General features: G+C 34.9%; 1 protein-coding gene across 1 annotated transcript in view; it reads right to left on the bottom strand.

The window, feature by feature from the left end:
- PTPRQ (protein tyrosine phosphatase receptor type Q) overlaps window positions 1–18,662 on the bottom strand; it is a 289,628-nt gene that overhangs the window by 118,874 nt on the left and 152,092 nt on the right. Inside the window, exons 42-43 of the mRNA XM_082350721.1 lie at window positions 15,905–16,046; window positions 13,225–13,494 (exon numbers count right to left, since the gene is read on the bottom strand). Of these exons, the coding sequence (XP_082206847.1) occupies window positions 13,225–13,494; window positions 15,905–16,046 (412 nt within the window). The remainder of the gene's footprint in view (window positions 1–13,224; window positions 13,495–15,904; window positions 16,047–18,662) is intronic.

Genomic DNA, 18,662 nt, shown 5'->3' with positions numbered 1-18,662 from the left:
TGTACATCATAATCAGAGACCAATAATGTCATTTCTTTTGAAACCTATCATTGATTGGTCACTGTGCATCTGTTATTTAGTTCATGCACAGGCAGCAAAGTGTGTAGTTATATGGCCTCCTTATCTCCCATGTGCATATGTCACGTGCCCATATGCATGTTCAAAGCTAATCCAAACTTTGCCAAGTCATAGAAAAGATGCTCTCTCTATATCATAAGCTAAACAGTGAGGAAAAGAAAGTAACCACTCTTGATATGTTTTTAATAAAGTGAAAGCTTTCATTCTCAGTTATTTCTAATGTTTTAAATTACAGTGTACTAAATATTGTTTTTGTTGCTTTTTCATTTCCTATATATTTATAACTGACAGTAAGAGAGTTTTTAATGTAGTGACAAAAAACTTTGAAGGTTATGGAACAATCATTTTCCCTATTGATTATTAAGGTTGCTTTGCACACATTTTACAGACAGCTTTACAGTCATTTTTATGGTCCCACACTATCAGGTAAAGCAAAGACTGTCTTTATATGAATTATCAATAACCATGTTAAAGGATTTAACATCATTAGTCATCACTGAAATGAAAATTAAACTTACAATAAGATAGAAGTTCTTTTATACCAGCTAGACTGTCTAAAATTAAAAAAGACTGATAATACCAAATTCTGCTGATACCGAGAAGTAATTAGAACTCTCATACAATGCTGTTGGGTGAGTATTTAAAATAGAACAACCACTTGAAAATCATCAGTTTCTTGAATAGTTAAACATGCATCCGGACTATGACCCAGCAAGTCCACAAAAAAGTTTTATACAAAAATATCTATAACAGTTTTATTCATAACACTTAGTTTGGAACAATCCATATGTCCATCAAAAGAAAACAGACATACAAACAATGGGATATTAAAATGGTGGAAAATGACTCAATAATAAAAAGAACAAATTACTGAAACCCTCAACAACATGAGCTTCACAATTATGTTGAAAGAAATAGACCAGATATAAAAGAGTACATATAGCTCAAGAACAACTGAAACTAATCTATGTTGATTGAAATCAGGATAGTGGTTGCCTTGGGGAGTGGGTGTCCAAGGGAACTTTCTGTGGAAGATGGAAATATTCTATATGTTGCTGAGTGGTGGTTACATGGCTGTATACATGTGTGGAAACTCATTTAATTGTATAATTAAGTTCGGTGCATCTCACTGTATATAAAATAATTTCCCATAATTAGAAAATGTTAAAAAAATGAAAAGAAAAAGGCTTTCCCATTAAATCGTAACAATATTCAAAATGTTATACATTTATATAGAAAATTAAAATACTAGATACTAATACTTTCTAGCTAATATTTTATAAATCTAGACATTATGGAAAAAATCATGAGCTTTATTATATTTCTCATGTATCCATACTAGAAAAGAAGCCTTATAGATTAGTCCAAGTACGTCAACAACTACTTTCAATTCTCTTTTGGTAACTGTTCAATCTTCAGGCAAATTTTCTAATAGTACTTGTAAGAAGAGCATTCTATCCAGCTTCTAGGAAGTATGTCTCACACAGTTAATAATTTCTCTGTAATAACATCCTAAATACAAAGTTAGTTTTAAATTTCAGGCTAAACTTTAAAAATGTTAGACTGTCATACATAGCAAATATTAATGTAGTTACATTTTAAAAATTACTAACAATGTTGGCTTTTTAAAAATCCTATCTAAAGTAGGCTAATTTAATTAGTAATAAATGTCAGAAAATTGGGCTACTGTTTTTTAACATATCCTTTAATTGGTATAGATTTCATTATTGTGATCCATATGGAATTACATTTATTATCTTTCTAACACTGCAAATTGCCTTTAAAGTAGTAATTCTTCATAATAAGGTATCCAGGCACCGAACTAATGGGTGAATCAAGGATGCAGTGAATAGGAGGTGGTGAATATTCAAATTACAATAACATTAATATACTAAGAAATGTTACTTTATTTGAATTCTAAAAGTGGCTGCTATTTATGCATGTCTTATATTTATAAAATAGATTCCTCCAAAAGTTTTCTTATATACCATGAAACTTGTAATATTTTGAGATGAATGATAATTTGCACAACCTACTATTTGTTTAAAGCCTTTTCTTTGTATTCATATTACATTTTTTAATTGTCTAAATTAACGTAATATTGTTAATGAAATTTTGCTATCATTAAAACTCATTTATTCTACATTTCAGAGTTTTTCCACCATTAGTAAATGTTTTTCCCTGAAGCTTATAATCTCATAGAAACAAGGAGCACATTTCTGAAGCTTTCAAGTCATATGGCTACCAGAAAGAAAGAAAGAAGAGGGGCTTTTGCATGCACACACACATGCATAATTTACTTACAAAGGGAAGTAAAAGAGAATAAGAAAAAAATGAGGTGAAATGGAGGAGGAGGTTGATATGTAAAGGCTGTTATGAAAAGTATCAACTACAGCTGCATAGGACAGGAATGGAAAATAGGGTAATAAGATATGCCCCAGTTCCTAAATAAGTTAATAAAAATGTTGCTTGAAGAACAGCTGGCTTTAGCTGGAGCTGGGATGAAGAAAAGAGTGGTTGCCTGGAGTCCACTTAATGAAAGGTATTAGAGCATCAGTGGGGTCAAGGAGAATTATGCAGAGTAACTCAGGTTCATTATTTTACAAAAGGAATTGCATTTAAAAGGACTTTTAAATTTATAATTTGATACCTAAGACAGAAATTCATAATAGCAAACATTACACTTTTGGAACTGATCCAGGATAAAAAACGTGATATGTGACTAGAAAGTATAAAATTTCCCAGAATGGCTTCAGTATTTTACAGATCTTACTATATGAACTCATAGTATTTTTAGTATTATAGGTTAAGCACATATTTGATAATAGAAATTTAGTTTTCCTAAATTTTAAAACCATATTTGGACAAAAGTATGTATATACTCAGAACATATACATCCCTGTACAAATTAATGAAATTCATATGATGAACCTGAATTTCCCCACTCCATAATGACTATTTAGATATTGTGAAATAATGAGAAAAACATTTTAATTCCAATAAACACAAATGATCGGTTGAATTTCTAATGTAAGGAAAGTATCATAATACGGTAGAAAGAGTTCTGGATTAGTAAGAGTTCTGCTAATAATTAGTTAAAGCACACTCTCAGCAGACACTAAACCTCTGTGCTTCATTTTCCATGCTTGCAAAATGAAATGGCTGAATGGGGTTATCTTTGAAATCCAATAAAGATCTAAAATTATATAATTCTAAATTTTAAAAGCACAAGAATATAATTTTGTTTCATCATAGTCTTACCAGTAGTCTCTGGCAGAGTACTTCATATGTATTAAATAACTTAATCTTGAATATATGGATTTAAAAGGGTACCACACATGATATTAAGCATATCCCCACAAATGAACTTCAGGCTTTGAAGATGGAGTAGATATATATTCCCAGTTCCCTCCACTGAGTACAACTAAAACCTTGGACATTAAATATGAAACAAACGTAAGAAGACTCTGAAAGGTGGTGAGAAGGCAAAGCAACTAGGGAACTCACGACCCAGGGAACAATACAGTGGTGAGCTCCCTGGCTTTTCTTTTTGCCTTGTATATCCCCAAGGCCAGCAATCTCCAAATGCCAACCAGCTCAGACTAAAAAAGCCTCAGAAAAAGCCTCCTCCCTCTAACAGAAAAAAAAACAGTGCAGCCTAGCAAGACAGAAAACTTTTAGACAATAACAACTCTACCCAAAAACTACAGAAAAAAGCTGTGGTCGCACTCCCTCCCATGACGACAAAGGTCAAATGAAGAACCTAGTCTTCTGCCTTTACTAGGCGGTAGTGAGGTACCTCAACCATCCTTAATAGAGTGAGGTAAAATAGGGAGCCAGAACTTTCACCCTTTCCAGAGGTAGTAAGTCCCCTCCACCGTGTCAGTGGAGAATATGTAGGAAGAATATGAGGCACTCCTATCCTTCTTAGTGGAAGCCTGGTGGGCAGCCCTCTTTCTCACGCTCACCCAGCATCCTCCCCTTGGGTGTCAGCAGAGGCCAAGTGGGGAATTTGGATTTCTACATACATCTGGCGGTAATGGAGAGGTGCCCTCCTTTTCTCTACCAGAGTGCTATCAAAGGAAACCATCACACATTTAATATGCTTAATAGTTATAGGACTAGTCAAATCATCTATTTCATATTAGCTGAGCTGTGGTCATTGTGATTTTAAAGAGTAAGTTTGTATATTAACGCATATATGTGGAATCTAGAAAAATGGTACAGATGAACCTATTTGCAGGGCAGGCATAGAGACGCAGATGAAGAGAACGGACATGTGGACACAGGGGGGCAAGGGGAGGGTGGGACAAATCAGGAGATTAGGGCTGACATATATACACTACCATGTGTAAAATAGATAGCTAGTGGGAACCTGCTGTATAGCACAGGGAGCTCAGCTTGATGCTCTGTGATGACCTAGATGGGTGGGATGGGAGCGGGGTGGGAGGGAGATCCAAGAGGGAGGGAATATATGTATACATATAGCTGATTCACTTCATTGTACAGCAGAAACTAATACAACATTGTAAAGCAACTGTACTCCAATAAAAAAAAGAGTAAGTTCATTTCATCTAAGGTAAAATTGTTAATATTATTCCCTTATTATCCTTTTGATGTCTGCAGTGATTTCATTTCTAAATATTGGTAATTTGTGACTTCTTTTTTTTCTTTGTTGGGCTCGCTAGACGTTTGTCAATTTCATCTTTTTGAAGAACCAGTTTTGTTTAATTGATTTTTCCTACTGTTATTCTGTTTTCAATTTCACTGATTTCTGTTCTTATTTTTATTATTCACTTCCTTCACTATATCTTCCTTTTCTTTTTCTAGACTCTAGTGGAGGGGAGAACCTTAGATTATAGATCTGAGACTTTTACAATGTGTGTATTTAATGCTATAAATTTCCCTCTCTTCACTGCTTTAACTGTGTTTCACACATTTCGATATATCGTATTTTCATCTCATATCAATTCAACACACTTTAGTTTACCATATTTCTTTATTTCTCTTGAGACTTCCTTTTTGACAAATGTATTATTTACAAGTACCACTTCTTGCAACTGATTCGATATACATTTCAGCTCCAACTTTGCATCCTGAGAACACTTAAACATAATTTTAAAACTCCCCAAAAAGAGATCTCCATGCCTCAATAGTTTCACTGGAGAACTCAACCAAATGTTTAAAGAAGAATTAACACCAATTCTACACAATCTCTTCCAGAAATTAGAAGAGATTCGTATTATAAAGCTAGTATTCTCTGATACTGAAACTACACAAAGACAGTGAGACTCATCAATAAGAAAAGAAAGAGGGCTCAAATCAACAAAATTAGAAATGAAAAAGGACAAGTTACAACGGACATAGAAATAAAAGGATCATGAGAGACTACTACAAGCAACTATATGCCAATAAAATGGACAACCTAGAAGAAATGGACAAATTCTTAGAAAGGTACAATTTCTTGTACCAAGACTGAATCAGGAAGAAATAGAAAATATGAACAGACCAATCACAAGTACTGAAATTGAAACTGTGATTTAAAAAACTCCCAACAAAAGTCCAGGACCAGATGGCTTCACTGGTGAATTCTATCAAACATTTAGACTTCTCTAAAGTTAACACTTTAGAGACTTCTCTTAGTTAACACCTATCCTTCTGAAACTATTCCAAAAAATTGCAGAGGAAGGAACACTCCCAAACTCATTCTATAAGGCCACCATCACCCTGATACCAAAACTAGACAAAGACAGTGAAAAAAAACCTCCGCAAAACTACAGACCAATATCCCTCACGAATATAGATGCAATAATCTTTAACAAACTACTAGCAAATAGAAATCAGTAATAAGTAAAAAGAAGTACACCATGATCAAGTGGGGTTGATTCCAGAGACCAAAGGTTTGTTCAGTATTAGAAAATCAATCCATTTAATCCACCATATTAACAAGCCAAAAAAGAGAATTACATGAACTTATCAATCAGTACAAAAAAATTTATATAACATTCTTAACATGACAATATTACAGAAAATGGAGAGCAAATTAGTGGTTATCAGAGGGTTAAGATGAGCAGAAGTACAAGGAGAGTGGGCAGGAGTTGGGTGTGGCCATAAAAAGGCAACATGAGAAATTATTCTCATTGAAATATTCTCTATATTGATTGCATTGATATAAATATGGTGGTTGTGATACTGCACTGTAGTCTTACAAGATGTTCCCATTGGAGGGAACTAGATAAAGGGAGCACAGGATTTCCCTATATTATTTCTTATATATACACATGACTCTATAACTATCTCAAAATAAAAAGTTTTATTAAAAAGATTTACCACAGAAGACATGCCTTTCTTAGATATTTTACCACATAATTGTCTAAACATAATTTTGTGGCTGAAAGTTTCTACTTCAGGCACCCAAAGTATGCATACTGAGTGTTCACTGTGTCTCTATCACTCTCCTAGGCCTGTATATTGATTGACTGATTCATTCATTCTTTAATAATATATTTATTGAGTGTCACTGTATGCCAGATGCGTTCCTGGACACTGAAAATAAGGGTGAACTGCACAAAGGAAAATCCCTATTCTCATGGAGCATGCATTGTAATGAGGACAGATCCACAGATAATGATAATATAACAGAGAAAAGTAAAGCAAGAAAGAGGCATAGAAAATTCTAGCTGGGAGGGGTTTTAATCATAAATAAGTTAGATCCTCTTTGAAGAGGTGGTATTTGAGGCTAAATTTCAAAAGATGAAGGAAGAGACACATACATTACTAGGGAAGAGAATGCTGGGTTGAAAAAGGACCTTACGGACCATTAAAATGACCGTGGATTTTATTCTTTATGATTTGGGAGATTCAGTAAATTTGTAATGAACAAATCCTTCTCCATCTGAAGAGATTACTGCAGGGTTTTAGGAAAATGGCCAAAAAAAATCACTGTTTTCAGAGTCAATTTATGTTGCTTCCTACTCTAAATTTAGCAGAGTTCCCAATTTTCCATAAAATTGTATTCAAATTTCTGCTACAACTATACAAAGCAGAGTAAGGTCCACGTGAGTTATTCGATCTCACCTCCTATACTCTTTTCAATACAACACCCTCTAGTCAGGCTTTCTTCTCAGCCTTGACCCCTTGTATTACATTCCTTTGTGCTACTATGTGTTTTCCCTTGCTGTGTCTTGGAATTTCTATTTACTCCCCTCTATCTATCTCACCATTTTCATGAATAGAGATGGGGTCACAGAGTGGCTTACCATAAGTGCTTTAGCATACCCATAATCTTCAGGTCTACCTAACCTCTGCCATCTAAGATTGCTCAAATAAAAAGAAGAATGTTCTTTGATATGTACAACTGACATTTTCTCATAGCATATTGAGGAACAACAAAAAAGAATATTTAGTAAACTTAGCTATTTTATTGATCTATATCAGGTAAATCTAAGTAAACATTAGTATACCTGACTATGAAATTCAAGTTCCAATACCATATCATCATCTTCTAATTAGGTTACTGAGTCTAAACTTCTATAAAGCAATTCCAAAGCTATCAATAAGCAACATCCAGTTCCTATTCCACCTCTTCAATACGGCCTTCCATAAAATGTATTTCTCCCGAATTCCTATTTGATTCAATCTTCAATCCACACAACTGACATATTTATGTAGGTTTGTGTTTAATTGCTTTATATTTATTAGATACGTCTTTACAATAATGGTGGAGTTATTTGGACCTGCAGAGCCGAGATCACCAATGCCATTTGGGATTCAAACTTGAGTCTTGAACCCCAAACACAAAGCCTGGGCTCAGTAAGCATTACATGAGTATATACTGGTCAAATGTCCACCATACCACAAGTATAAAGGATACTTTTCACCTGATGTTCACTCTTAAGGAAAGTATTATATTTAATAATTAAGTCTGTAGGGAATATATTTTATAAAGCATTTGAACTTCAATTAAAGTAGCAATGCTAATAGCTATTTCTCTCTGATCCATGACAGGCAACTATAATGGCTTTTGTGCTTTCTACAATTACTGACTGGTAAGTAGAATGTGCCAATTCACTTGCTTAAGAACAAACAGGATCACACAATTTTCCTGCATGTTTGACTTCTCATCTCGACTGAGGAGAGCAATGTCACTGGCATGCAGACAAAGGAAAAAGTAAACTTCTTTTGAATTAGCACATTAATTTGCAACCTTGAGAAAACTTTTACCATCCACATCCACTCTATTAAATGGTACTTAAGAATGGTCTAAATTCTTATAAATGGTATATCTTATTTTTTTAAAAAAGCTGGTAAATGGAAGTTAGATTTTGTCCTAATCACAGTTCGCCCAGTAATCTCTACACTGCTCACAGAGGTCCACAAAATAGGGATCCAAATAAAGTACATAACAAATACATTTCTTAAATAATTCTTAGGGGAATGGCAGTCATGGCTTTGTAGAAGAGGCTTGAGAGTTTACATATATGCTATTAAACAGTACACAGTTATTTGAAAGAAGCAAGAGTAGAAGGGGAAAAAAAACAGGGATATTAAACACACTCCCATTCAGTGCTGATCCATTAATATATTTGCAAGCTCAGTGGACTTCCAGTGGGTCCATCTAGGTGCCTAATACCTCCTATTGAACAAAAAGCTAATAAAGAAATCACTGCTGAAAAGAACACCCCTAAAAACCACAACTGCGTATTTTACTTTCCCTCAATTAAGTTTTGGGTGTCCAAGGGATATAGCTTATTTTCCTCTTTTGATTCTAAATTACTGAACTTGGAAGAGCTTTGAATAAATCCAAACTGTAAAATTATCTTCCAGAAAAAAAGAACAAATTTTCAAACTCAATTTTAAATCACCATATTTACTAAGATTTGAAAATAATATGGAGAAGTGCATGAATTTTGAACTAATTTGAGATTTTAAAAGTTAAGTCTTGTTTGAACTTGCTATAATATTTTTATTGGTACATATAATATACTTGGACAGAAAATGCTATTAAAATTACCAGGTTTGGGGGCCTTCATCTGTATTTGCCCTATTCTGACGTGTTTGACTGTGACAATGGAACCAGTTTAGACACTGAACACTAATCTCCTCATAAATTCAATCATAAATTCAATCATCCATGATGCATGTTTAACTGTGCCCAATATGACCAAGTTTACACTGAGAAAAATACCCAATAATCCCTGGAAGGAATGTTAAGGTCAGGCACTAGGCAGTAAGGGAGTGAGCCAAATTTGATTTTACTTCATGTCAAAAGTAAGTACAGAGTCAGTGACTCAGAGCTGACTTTACACTGTGACTAATCTTAGACCACCATAAATTAGAAGTTTGCAACAGCTATAAAACTGCTTCCATTCTGAACAATGAATCTCCAGTTCTTACTAATGTCTTACCAACAAACAATTCATGTGAACCCAGATAAAAGCAAATTATTTACCTAATAAAAATTGTAATCATAAATACAATTACATGCTAGATCTGAAAATTAATTTTAAAGATAAACAAATTATTTAAATATTTTTAAAGCAGCAGTTAATACTCATGTTTCATATGAATGACTCTCCTTAATTGAAAAAACTTTTACATTTGCCTGGGAGAAAATATCTATAATTTTGCCTGATGGAAGTGTGGAAATAATACATTGCAGTGGAGTAACACCCTTATGAAAAATTATGAATTTCATGAGAAAACAATTCATTTCTTTCTTTTACAAAAATTTGAGTGCCTAGAATGCCCAAGGCTCTTTGCTACGAACTGTGAGTAAAACAAAGACAAATAAGACATAGCCCCACAAGCAAAGAGTATACAGTGGAATAGAATGGTTCTCAAATTTCAGCACTGTCTCACCTCACATACCTTGTTTAAAGGAAGATTTGTGAGTTTTATTTTCCGAACTCTGATTCCACAGGTCTAGAGTAGGGCCTCGGGGATGTACCTTTTGATGCAGGGAGAGTCAGCAGTCCAAACTTTGAGCAACATTTGTCTTCAGTAGTAAGGGAGCACATAATACATGGTACAATATGCCTAACACCTTCCTAATTCATTGGTTTAGAATTCCTTCAGTCTCCATTCATGCAATCTTTTAATCCTGACTTAAAATCTAATTCAAATCCTTAGTTAAAGGATTTTTTTTTTTTTTTTAACAAAGACCTGTCCTTAAGTTCAGGGGCCTCTACATCAAGTGTATATACTTTGATTATGCGTCTCTGTTCTACTAATTGAACTTCTGCTTCATTCCTGTGACGAAGCAGTCACCTTGAGTACCAGTGGAATCAGTAATAATGAGTCCTCTGCCTTGTTCTCTGAGTTCTGAACCTCTCATTTATCTCAGAATTACTGTCCTGTCTTTCATTGCCAGTTCTCTAGGACTCAGCTCCCGTCCAATGATCAAGATCATTTCACCTGGTACTAGACCACCCTGATGCAGACCACCTGCCTGCATTTGAACATATTTCCTTCTCTCAGACTCTGTATAGCAATGGTCTGCTGCCCACCCACTGGGGAAACACCTGCTACCCCTTTCTGGACCTCTCTGACACTGTTTGCCTGTCCTCACTGCTACGTATCACCTGCCATCAAAACTCCTGGGTAATCTAGTCCAGTAATTCAGAAAATTTACAGAGAATCATCAGAGAGATGCTTAAAACTACAGATCCTTGGGCTTCATCTCTTGAGGCTATGATTCAGCCAAGTCTAGGGTGAAGTCTAGGAATCTGTAGTTTTAATGCTTAGCATGTCATTGAAGACTTAAACACACACACTCACACACATACACACACACACACTTAAGCTGGGCTTTTAAGAACAAATACAATTTTGTGTGACGTAGAAAGGGAGCAGGACAATCTGATGGTGAAAAGTATTGAGTACGTTTAAAGAAGAGAATCTAATCAATTATTAGCCCATAGCAAGTGCTTAATAAATGTCTTTTGAAATGAATACATGAAATCTAATGTGCTGAATAAATAAAGTTTGGCTACAGGTATCAGTTATATGAAGAGATGCAGTGGAGGAACAAAAGAATGAAAAGCTAGACAGAAGTCATGTCTAACTGGTGATGAATTCTGGGGTATATTTTGTACACGATGAGAATAAGTAAAACATTTGGAGTATTCTGGGCCATCTCTTATACATAGCACCTTTCATTATCACCTCTATGCTTCAGATACCTAAATCTCCATGTCTACTTCTTACTCCTCAGGTAATAAAATTCAACAGCCAACACATAAATGCTCTAAATTGTATGTTAGAGCCAATTCAATCAAAATAAGCGGGTGGAAAGATGGTGCTGACAGGCAGGCTGAATGAGTATGGGTGATAAGGCCCCTTTGGGTATTATTACAGGAAGCAACAAGTCTGATATAAAATGGGGGCAGTCAAGTTGAAGAAGGGGCAAATTGCAGAGCCATGGCAGAGACTGAATTGATAAGTTCTGATTATATGTAGGAGAGATGGGAGGAAGAATCACATAAGAATATGAGGCTTGATCCCCAACTGATAAAGAACAGGTATAGAAAAGTGAGGAAGAGAAGGAGAATTCATGTTACATAAATTCCATTTTGAATATGTTTAGGGTTGATATACCAACCAGGTCCTCAGCTGAAATTTTTTAACAATTTGTGTGGCTGTTGGTGTGTTTGTGTGCAAGAGACAGAGAAAGAAGATAAAATGCAGGAGAAAGTAGATTAAATTGATGGAGTTATGTTCTAGAGGAAACACGAGTTTGAAACAAAAATGAGCAGTTAGATTCCTGAAAAGAGGAAGACAATGACATTCCCAAGGGAGGCTATCTTGAGAGCATAAATAAAGATATCGGCAAATTTTGAAGGAAGGCAAATCAATTATCTTTGATGCTATTAGTAAAATGAATAATAACATCAAAGATGGATGATAGTGGGGGTAGACCATGTTCAGAGTAAGAGCAGAATTTTCCTATGGAAAATTGATTAAGTGTAAACAGGAATGTATAGTAGATTGTGGAGCAATTGGGAGAGTTAGAGAATAGCTGAACAAGATAGAACCATTTACATTTTCTCCAGCACTATTCATCAGCCAGCATCTAGTGAAAACAAACAGTGGGGTCCTTTCAGAGTTGGGAATCTCCTGGAAGATGAGTTACAGTGACATGCCTTGCGATGTAAGGAGCAAGAGATAGTTGCTGTTGAAACGCGTCCATTCCAGATGAATAGGTAAGACACTGAAGTCTCAAGAAATGTTGCCTTGAAAGGATGAGAAGAAAAAAGATGCTGAAATCAGAAGGTACACCATGTCTTGAAGTTCTGTGGTTTATAGCCTCAAAGATAGAAAAGTAGAGTAAAATTGGGTGATTCTGATTTCAAAAGGAGGAAAGGGTTAAAAGATATTTCAAAGATAAGGATCGAGAGGTGCCAGAGGTAAACAATTATGTCAGTACCTACAGTCCCCACTAAGGAGGAGCTCCAGTGAAGTGGTGTTATTGGGAAGGAATCAGGTTTTCATTTATATGAAGAGGTACAATAATAGAGAAGGTAGAAGATGAAAGAGATTCTGACATAGGGTGGATCACTGTTAGGGAGAGTAAGAGTTTTCCTCTTTAAAGACTAGAGCTTAGTGACCTAGATATTTTTATTCCAATAATACAAAAGGTGAAGGCTGGTATAAAGAGAAGGAAGTAGATGAAAGTGAGTCTGACACTGCAACTTTGGAATTCAGGGAAGCATCGTGAATGCCATAAATCAATTTAAAAAAAGATATATACGTGTGTGTGTGTATATATATGTTACATATTCATTCCCTATTTTAAATTACAATAAAGCATAATTCAGTAAGTTTGGTGTTTGTATAATAAGAAATAGATACTTGTAAAAACACAATGAAGCAGATTTTCTCTTTTTTCCTCCTTTCAGCCTCCCATTGCTATGGAGGTGGTTCAATGTACCACACAGCTGGTCCTCAGGTAACATGTGGGATAAAAAAGTATGTGTTATATTTTTTAATATTTCTTTTAAAGTTTTAGACAAATGTGTTATCAAGATTACAAAGGTTATTGACAAACGTAGGACACAGTCCAGGAACAGTTTTGTGTTTCAGGTTAGTTCTCTCTTTCAGGTAAATCACCTGCTTCGCATCAGTTACCTGTTTCACGTTAGTTACCTGTTTCGGGTAGCGTGCTCATGTTGCATGCGCTTTCATCACCTTCACCAGCTGAGGTGGATGCTCTTATTTTAAAGACATACGAGGTATTGGCGAGAAGTTTCATGAAAGTATACATGTGATCTTGGGGAGAGATTTTTGTAGCATTCCTTTCAACTGTTATCATATAATGTGTAATTATTCCATTTGCCTTTTTGGGTGGATCCCACTTCACTAAAGCTGACTGCCAGCTAGTTGCCATACACTGTACGTTCTGTACAACATCTGGAACTTAAGAGATAAGCAAATGCCCAAAGTTAAAATTTATACATATGTAGTAGATAAATGATTTCATTATGCGATTGCTAGACATAGTCATGTTTAGGAGTAGAGACAGAATAAAAATTTAACATACCAACCTTTCAATGTGTGCTCAAAAAATTCTTAACATGGGCTGAATCAAATGGCAGTTGGCCCATTTTCTATGTTACCATATTAATCCTTACAATACTGAATCCATCACTGAATATTCTCCTAGGCCCAAGCAGCAATCACATCCTCAAACCCTCAGTAGCAACTATGTAGGCAGCCTCAGGCTCAGGCAGTGGTTGAAGCCTGCCCTCTTTATCTCTCAGTGGGAAGGAGCAGTCTTAGCCATACTTTATGATGGAACTTTTTAATGCAAAACGTAGATGTAGGTGCCTCACTGAAGTGGGTACTTCTCAGGGAAATGTCTGATTATATTATGTCCCCTAATGTTAGCATAGTTTTTTTTGTCACACTAAAAAGAGGAAGCTATAAAGAAAATTTGCATATAGTCAATTTGTGGATTACAAACAGCAAGCAGTGAAAAAAAAACAACTTGTCATTGTGCAAAACATAGTTATTTAAAGAATATTTAAGTAATCTTTGACTTGCCTACAGTTCTCTCCTGTGGCGTAAATTTCTATCTTTACAAACGCTTCTTCCTCTGTAAGATAAAGGCATCAAAACTAAAGGAGAATAACTTAGGGGTGGGTGTGGCATTTAAAATGAAAGAAAAGACAATTCCTCAGCTGATCCAGGGCTCTGGCAGTTAAATATGGTTAACTATTTGCTTTCTTATTTTCAAAAACATATACTAATACCAATAAATGAAAAAGAGACAGCTGATAATTTACTTAAGTTTAGATTATAAACCTGGATTTTGTGAACATCTATTTCACTGGCTCTCCAAACTTAAAAACAATTAATTAGCTAGCTGATAACACTTCAAGTTGAGAATTTTATTTAACCAATCAGGGCATAGGATTTTGTGGAATTATTTTATTTTACTGGTAAAAAAAAAAAAATGTATTGGTTTACATAATACTGTCTACAAGATTAGCCTTGATTTTTATCAATCTAATATGTGTGTAAATAGTTAAAATGTTTTTTTCTTTATGGGTTTAGCCTTTTTCTATAGTATCATTCAGTTATGATATGCAATTCCTACAGTCACGTCCAGTTTGCACTAGAGGTCAGAGGCTGACGTTCCAGTTCAGTTTCTTCACTAATTTTCTCAGCCCTTTTCATCTAATCTGCCTGAATCATGGCTTCTTCATCTGAAGTATGGGAACAGGGGCAACTGTAATGTTTTTTCTAGTATTTGTGTGTCCAGCTCTAATAAGCGCTTCATATGGATCTTTTCAAATATTTTTCCCAACGACCTTCTGGGTGGCTACTGCTAATGTGTGTTTCTTTTCAGTTAAAGATACAGAGGCTCAGAGGAGGCACGTGCCTTTGCCGGGGTTATACAACTAGCAAGTCGCAGAGCTTGGATTCCAATCCGGACACTGACTGCAGAGCATGAACTCTTATCCACTATAAATATTATTTACTTAGCCTGTCTTACAGGCATGCCATGAAAATAGTATCAGGTATTCATAAATTAATGTAAAATGGTTAATTTATCAGTGAGCGGTCTCCAATTTCAATTTAGAGATTCACTAAAACAAGAAGAAATGCACCCAGAGGTATAGGGAAGAAATGACTAGAACAGGATCTTGCGCTTATTCAATAATCATTGACAAAAAAAAAAAAAAGAGTGAAGAAGAGTTGCCTTTAAAAATATGGTCCAGTTGAGAGAAGGAAAAGTATTAAATCATTAAATCAGTTATAAATTAAAACTATTCAGTACACAGTGGAGTTATGACATGTAGGTGATGCACAGGTAAGTTGTTTAATTAGAGCAATGGTATTTCAGTCTTCATAGTCCCCTCCACATGTCACAAATGGACTATGGGAAAGTAAAAGCTCACATACTGACTAGTGCTCTTCAAATGTCACAACACATCTTCTTTAAAAAATTACAGATTTTTTTTCACGAAAATATAAATCAACCTGTTAAAAGTGATTAGTGGTTCATTTCCCCTTTTTTTCCCAGCTGTCTCAGATGGTACTAAGAAGTAGGTAATTTTTACATATATCTAGAAGCCTACTTTGTGTTCCTAAACTAGTCTTTTATTTCAGCTTCCTCAGTTCAAAGTGAAACACCATGTGTAAATATATATCTATTTGATTGCAGACAAGACAACCCAGCCTATCCTTAAAGCTCTGAAATTCAACTTCCCTTTGAATGAACAATTAAATATTGATAGTTAGTCACATAAACTGAGAAAGGAAAGGGAAAAGTGTTAAAATACAAAATCAAACATTTTAGGATCCAAAAACCATGTCTAACCTGATTCTTGGGTTGTGAATTTTACTACGTTACTAAATTGATTGCCATTTCCAACTTTAGTAAAGGCAGATATGCTGATAGAATAGGTGCTGACGGGTTCCAGTCCAACAAGTTTGGCTTCAGTTTGAAAACCTGAAATATTCTGAAAAGCAGAAATAAAATTCGTTGTCACAATGCATCATCAAAAAACTTATTTATAACTGGAAGAAATATTTAATACATCAAAATTATGTCTGCTGTGTTTAACCTATGATTTAGTAAGCACAGGTTTTTTTATTTTTTATTTTTTATTTTTTTAATTAATTAATTAATTTTACTTATTTATTTTTGGCTGTGTTGGGTCTTTGTTTCTGTGCGAGGGCTTTCTCTAGTTGCAGCGAGCGGGGGCCACTCCTCATCGCGGTGCGCAGGCCTCTCACTATCGCGGCCTCTCTTGTTGCGGAGCACAGGCTCCAGACGCGCAGGCTCAGTACCTGTAGCTCACGGGCCCAGTTGCTCCGTGGCATGTGGGATCTTCCCAGACCAGGGCTCGAACCCGTGTCCCCTGCATTAGCAAGCAGACTCTCAACCACTGCGCCACCAGGGAAGCCCAGCACAGGTATTTTTTTATTAAAAATTTAAAAATTAAACATTTTTTGTGTGTGCCCCAGGGTGTGCTCAGCTGATAAAGCAAGGATGAACTGGACACCCTCTCAGCCCTGAAGAATCTCATAATTGCCATTTGTTTTTAAAGCTGAAGTGTTTTCTTTTCATTTTGTCTCCCTGATGTTTACTTGGAATTACATACTGATTACTTCCTTAAAATTTGCTAAAATTAAAGTCCTCAATTGAAATCCAACTTAAGAGCAGTCAGTGGTACTTGATTTTTCTTGAATTCATCTAAATTCATTTTTTAATTCTCAGTAGCATTCTGTGTAAATTAATTTATTCATCAGCTATTGTATGCTAGGCACTGTGAATACAGCAGTGAATGAAACAGAACCTCTGCTCCTATGAAGCTTAAACTATGAGTTTTCCCAGATAACTCCTAAATTTCTAATTTTATGCAATCTCTTAGGAAAATGAAAAAAAAGAAGAAAACAGTTATCACAGTTGTTCAAAAGAGGATATTCTTTCTCATAGAAAATTTTACCATCAAATATAAAGCCTTCATTCAAAGAGAATTGTCCTAATAGAAAGAGTACTTAAGATTAATAGTTCCCTATGGAAAAAGAAGACAATCTCCTATGTAGTATAATTTTAAGAATATTGCATTATATCTAATCCAAAATATAAACTACTTTCACTTATATATTAAACATTTCAGTGGCAGAAATTTAGCAAGAATACTAATGCTCAGGGCACTCACAGTTAGAATCATATTTTAAATTAATCTCTTGCAAGTCATTGACATACTTTATGAACTCACTGTATTACACTGTTTCCTTTCATTCTTTCACAATTACTATTTACCAAGCACACTGTTAGATAACCAGGAGATTATAAAGATATATAAGACATGGTCCCTGTCATCAAGGAATTGTTATATTAATTAGAGAAATCTACCAACAACTGCATGCTAAGAAGAAATTAAACACAAGCAGGTAAATTTTGACTTGGGTTAGGAAGAGTGAGTAAGTACCCAGAGAAATGACTGAACTCAGGAGATTATAATAAATAGTGTCAGTAGTTTATTGGATAGTGGACAGACTGACAAAGTAAGTTGTAAGATGGAGACATGAGTAAGGAATATTTCTAAACGTAACAGAACGTTTTTACTGAATAAAAAATTTCTTTCAGTATGTGTGAGTGACCTGAGTTACCAGCAGACCTGGGTCTTATTTATCTCCAAATGGATTAAACTGGATTGACTGAGATGGCAGGAACATTTGGAGTGGTCCTGGAATTATTATGCCTCCACAAACTCACATATAATCTGAAAGAATAAAAAAGAAAAGAAAAGAAACTAATAGTTGGGACATAGAGGTAGCTGAAAACATAGAAAGGAAAACAGGACAACACACTCAAAGAGAAAGCCACACAGAGGGAGGAAAGCAGATAAAGAAAACTAGATGTTGAGAAAGGAAGAAAGATGGCATGAAGATACATTTAAAGGAATGTGAAAGAAAATAAGGTTATGAAAATTCACGGAAGACAAAATAGATGTAAAAGGGAATAACTAAAAGTAGTAGATTTTAAAGGAAAACTACTCCTTCCACCCCAAAAAGGATATATTTAATACTTTATGGTATAAAAATTATATTTTTGCTACTAGTGAAATTTCAATGGTAGCATTTCTATTGAGAAAACAGATGTCTAAAACTCTTAGAATATAACTTACCCTCAAAGGTAGAGGAGTACTGTCATTTTAGGCTTAGTGCTATTACAATGCTGAATGGAATTTGTTCTTTTTTTAAAACCATATACAAAAACAACAATAGCTACCGTGTTTATCATATGCTGGGGATTGTTCTAAATGCTTTATATAGATTTTCCCTTACAATCTTCACTTTTTAGTGGATGTATCTTTATAGCTCCCATTTTGCACTTGAGGAAACTGAGTCATAAGAAGTTAAGCAACTGCCCTAAGGCAGAACAATAAGTCTCAAAGTCAGGCTTCTAACCAGATAATTTGATGCCAGAGTCCTTAATTCATGACTCTGCTAACGGTGTTGATAGTAGAGATCTCTGTTCTGAGGAAAAGATCACACATACACATCCACACTTCAATATACATACATGTTTATCCTAGGAATGATCACATTCCTAGGATAATAAA

Source organism: Balaenoptera borealis (assembly GCF_965194805.1).
Source record: "Balaenoptera borealis genome assembly, chromosome: 13".
Classification (NCBI taxonomy): Eukaryota; Metazoa; Chordata; class Mammalia; order Artiodactyla; family Balaenopteridae; genus Balaenoptera; species Balaenoptera borealis.
The sequence above is the reverse complement of the archived record's forward strand: the minus strand, read 5'-3'. Positions and strand labels throughout refer to the sequence as shown.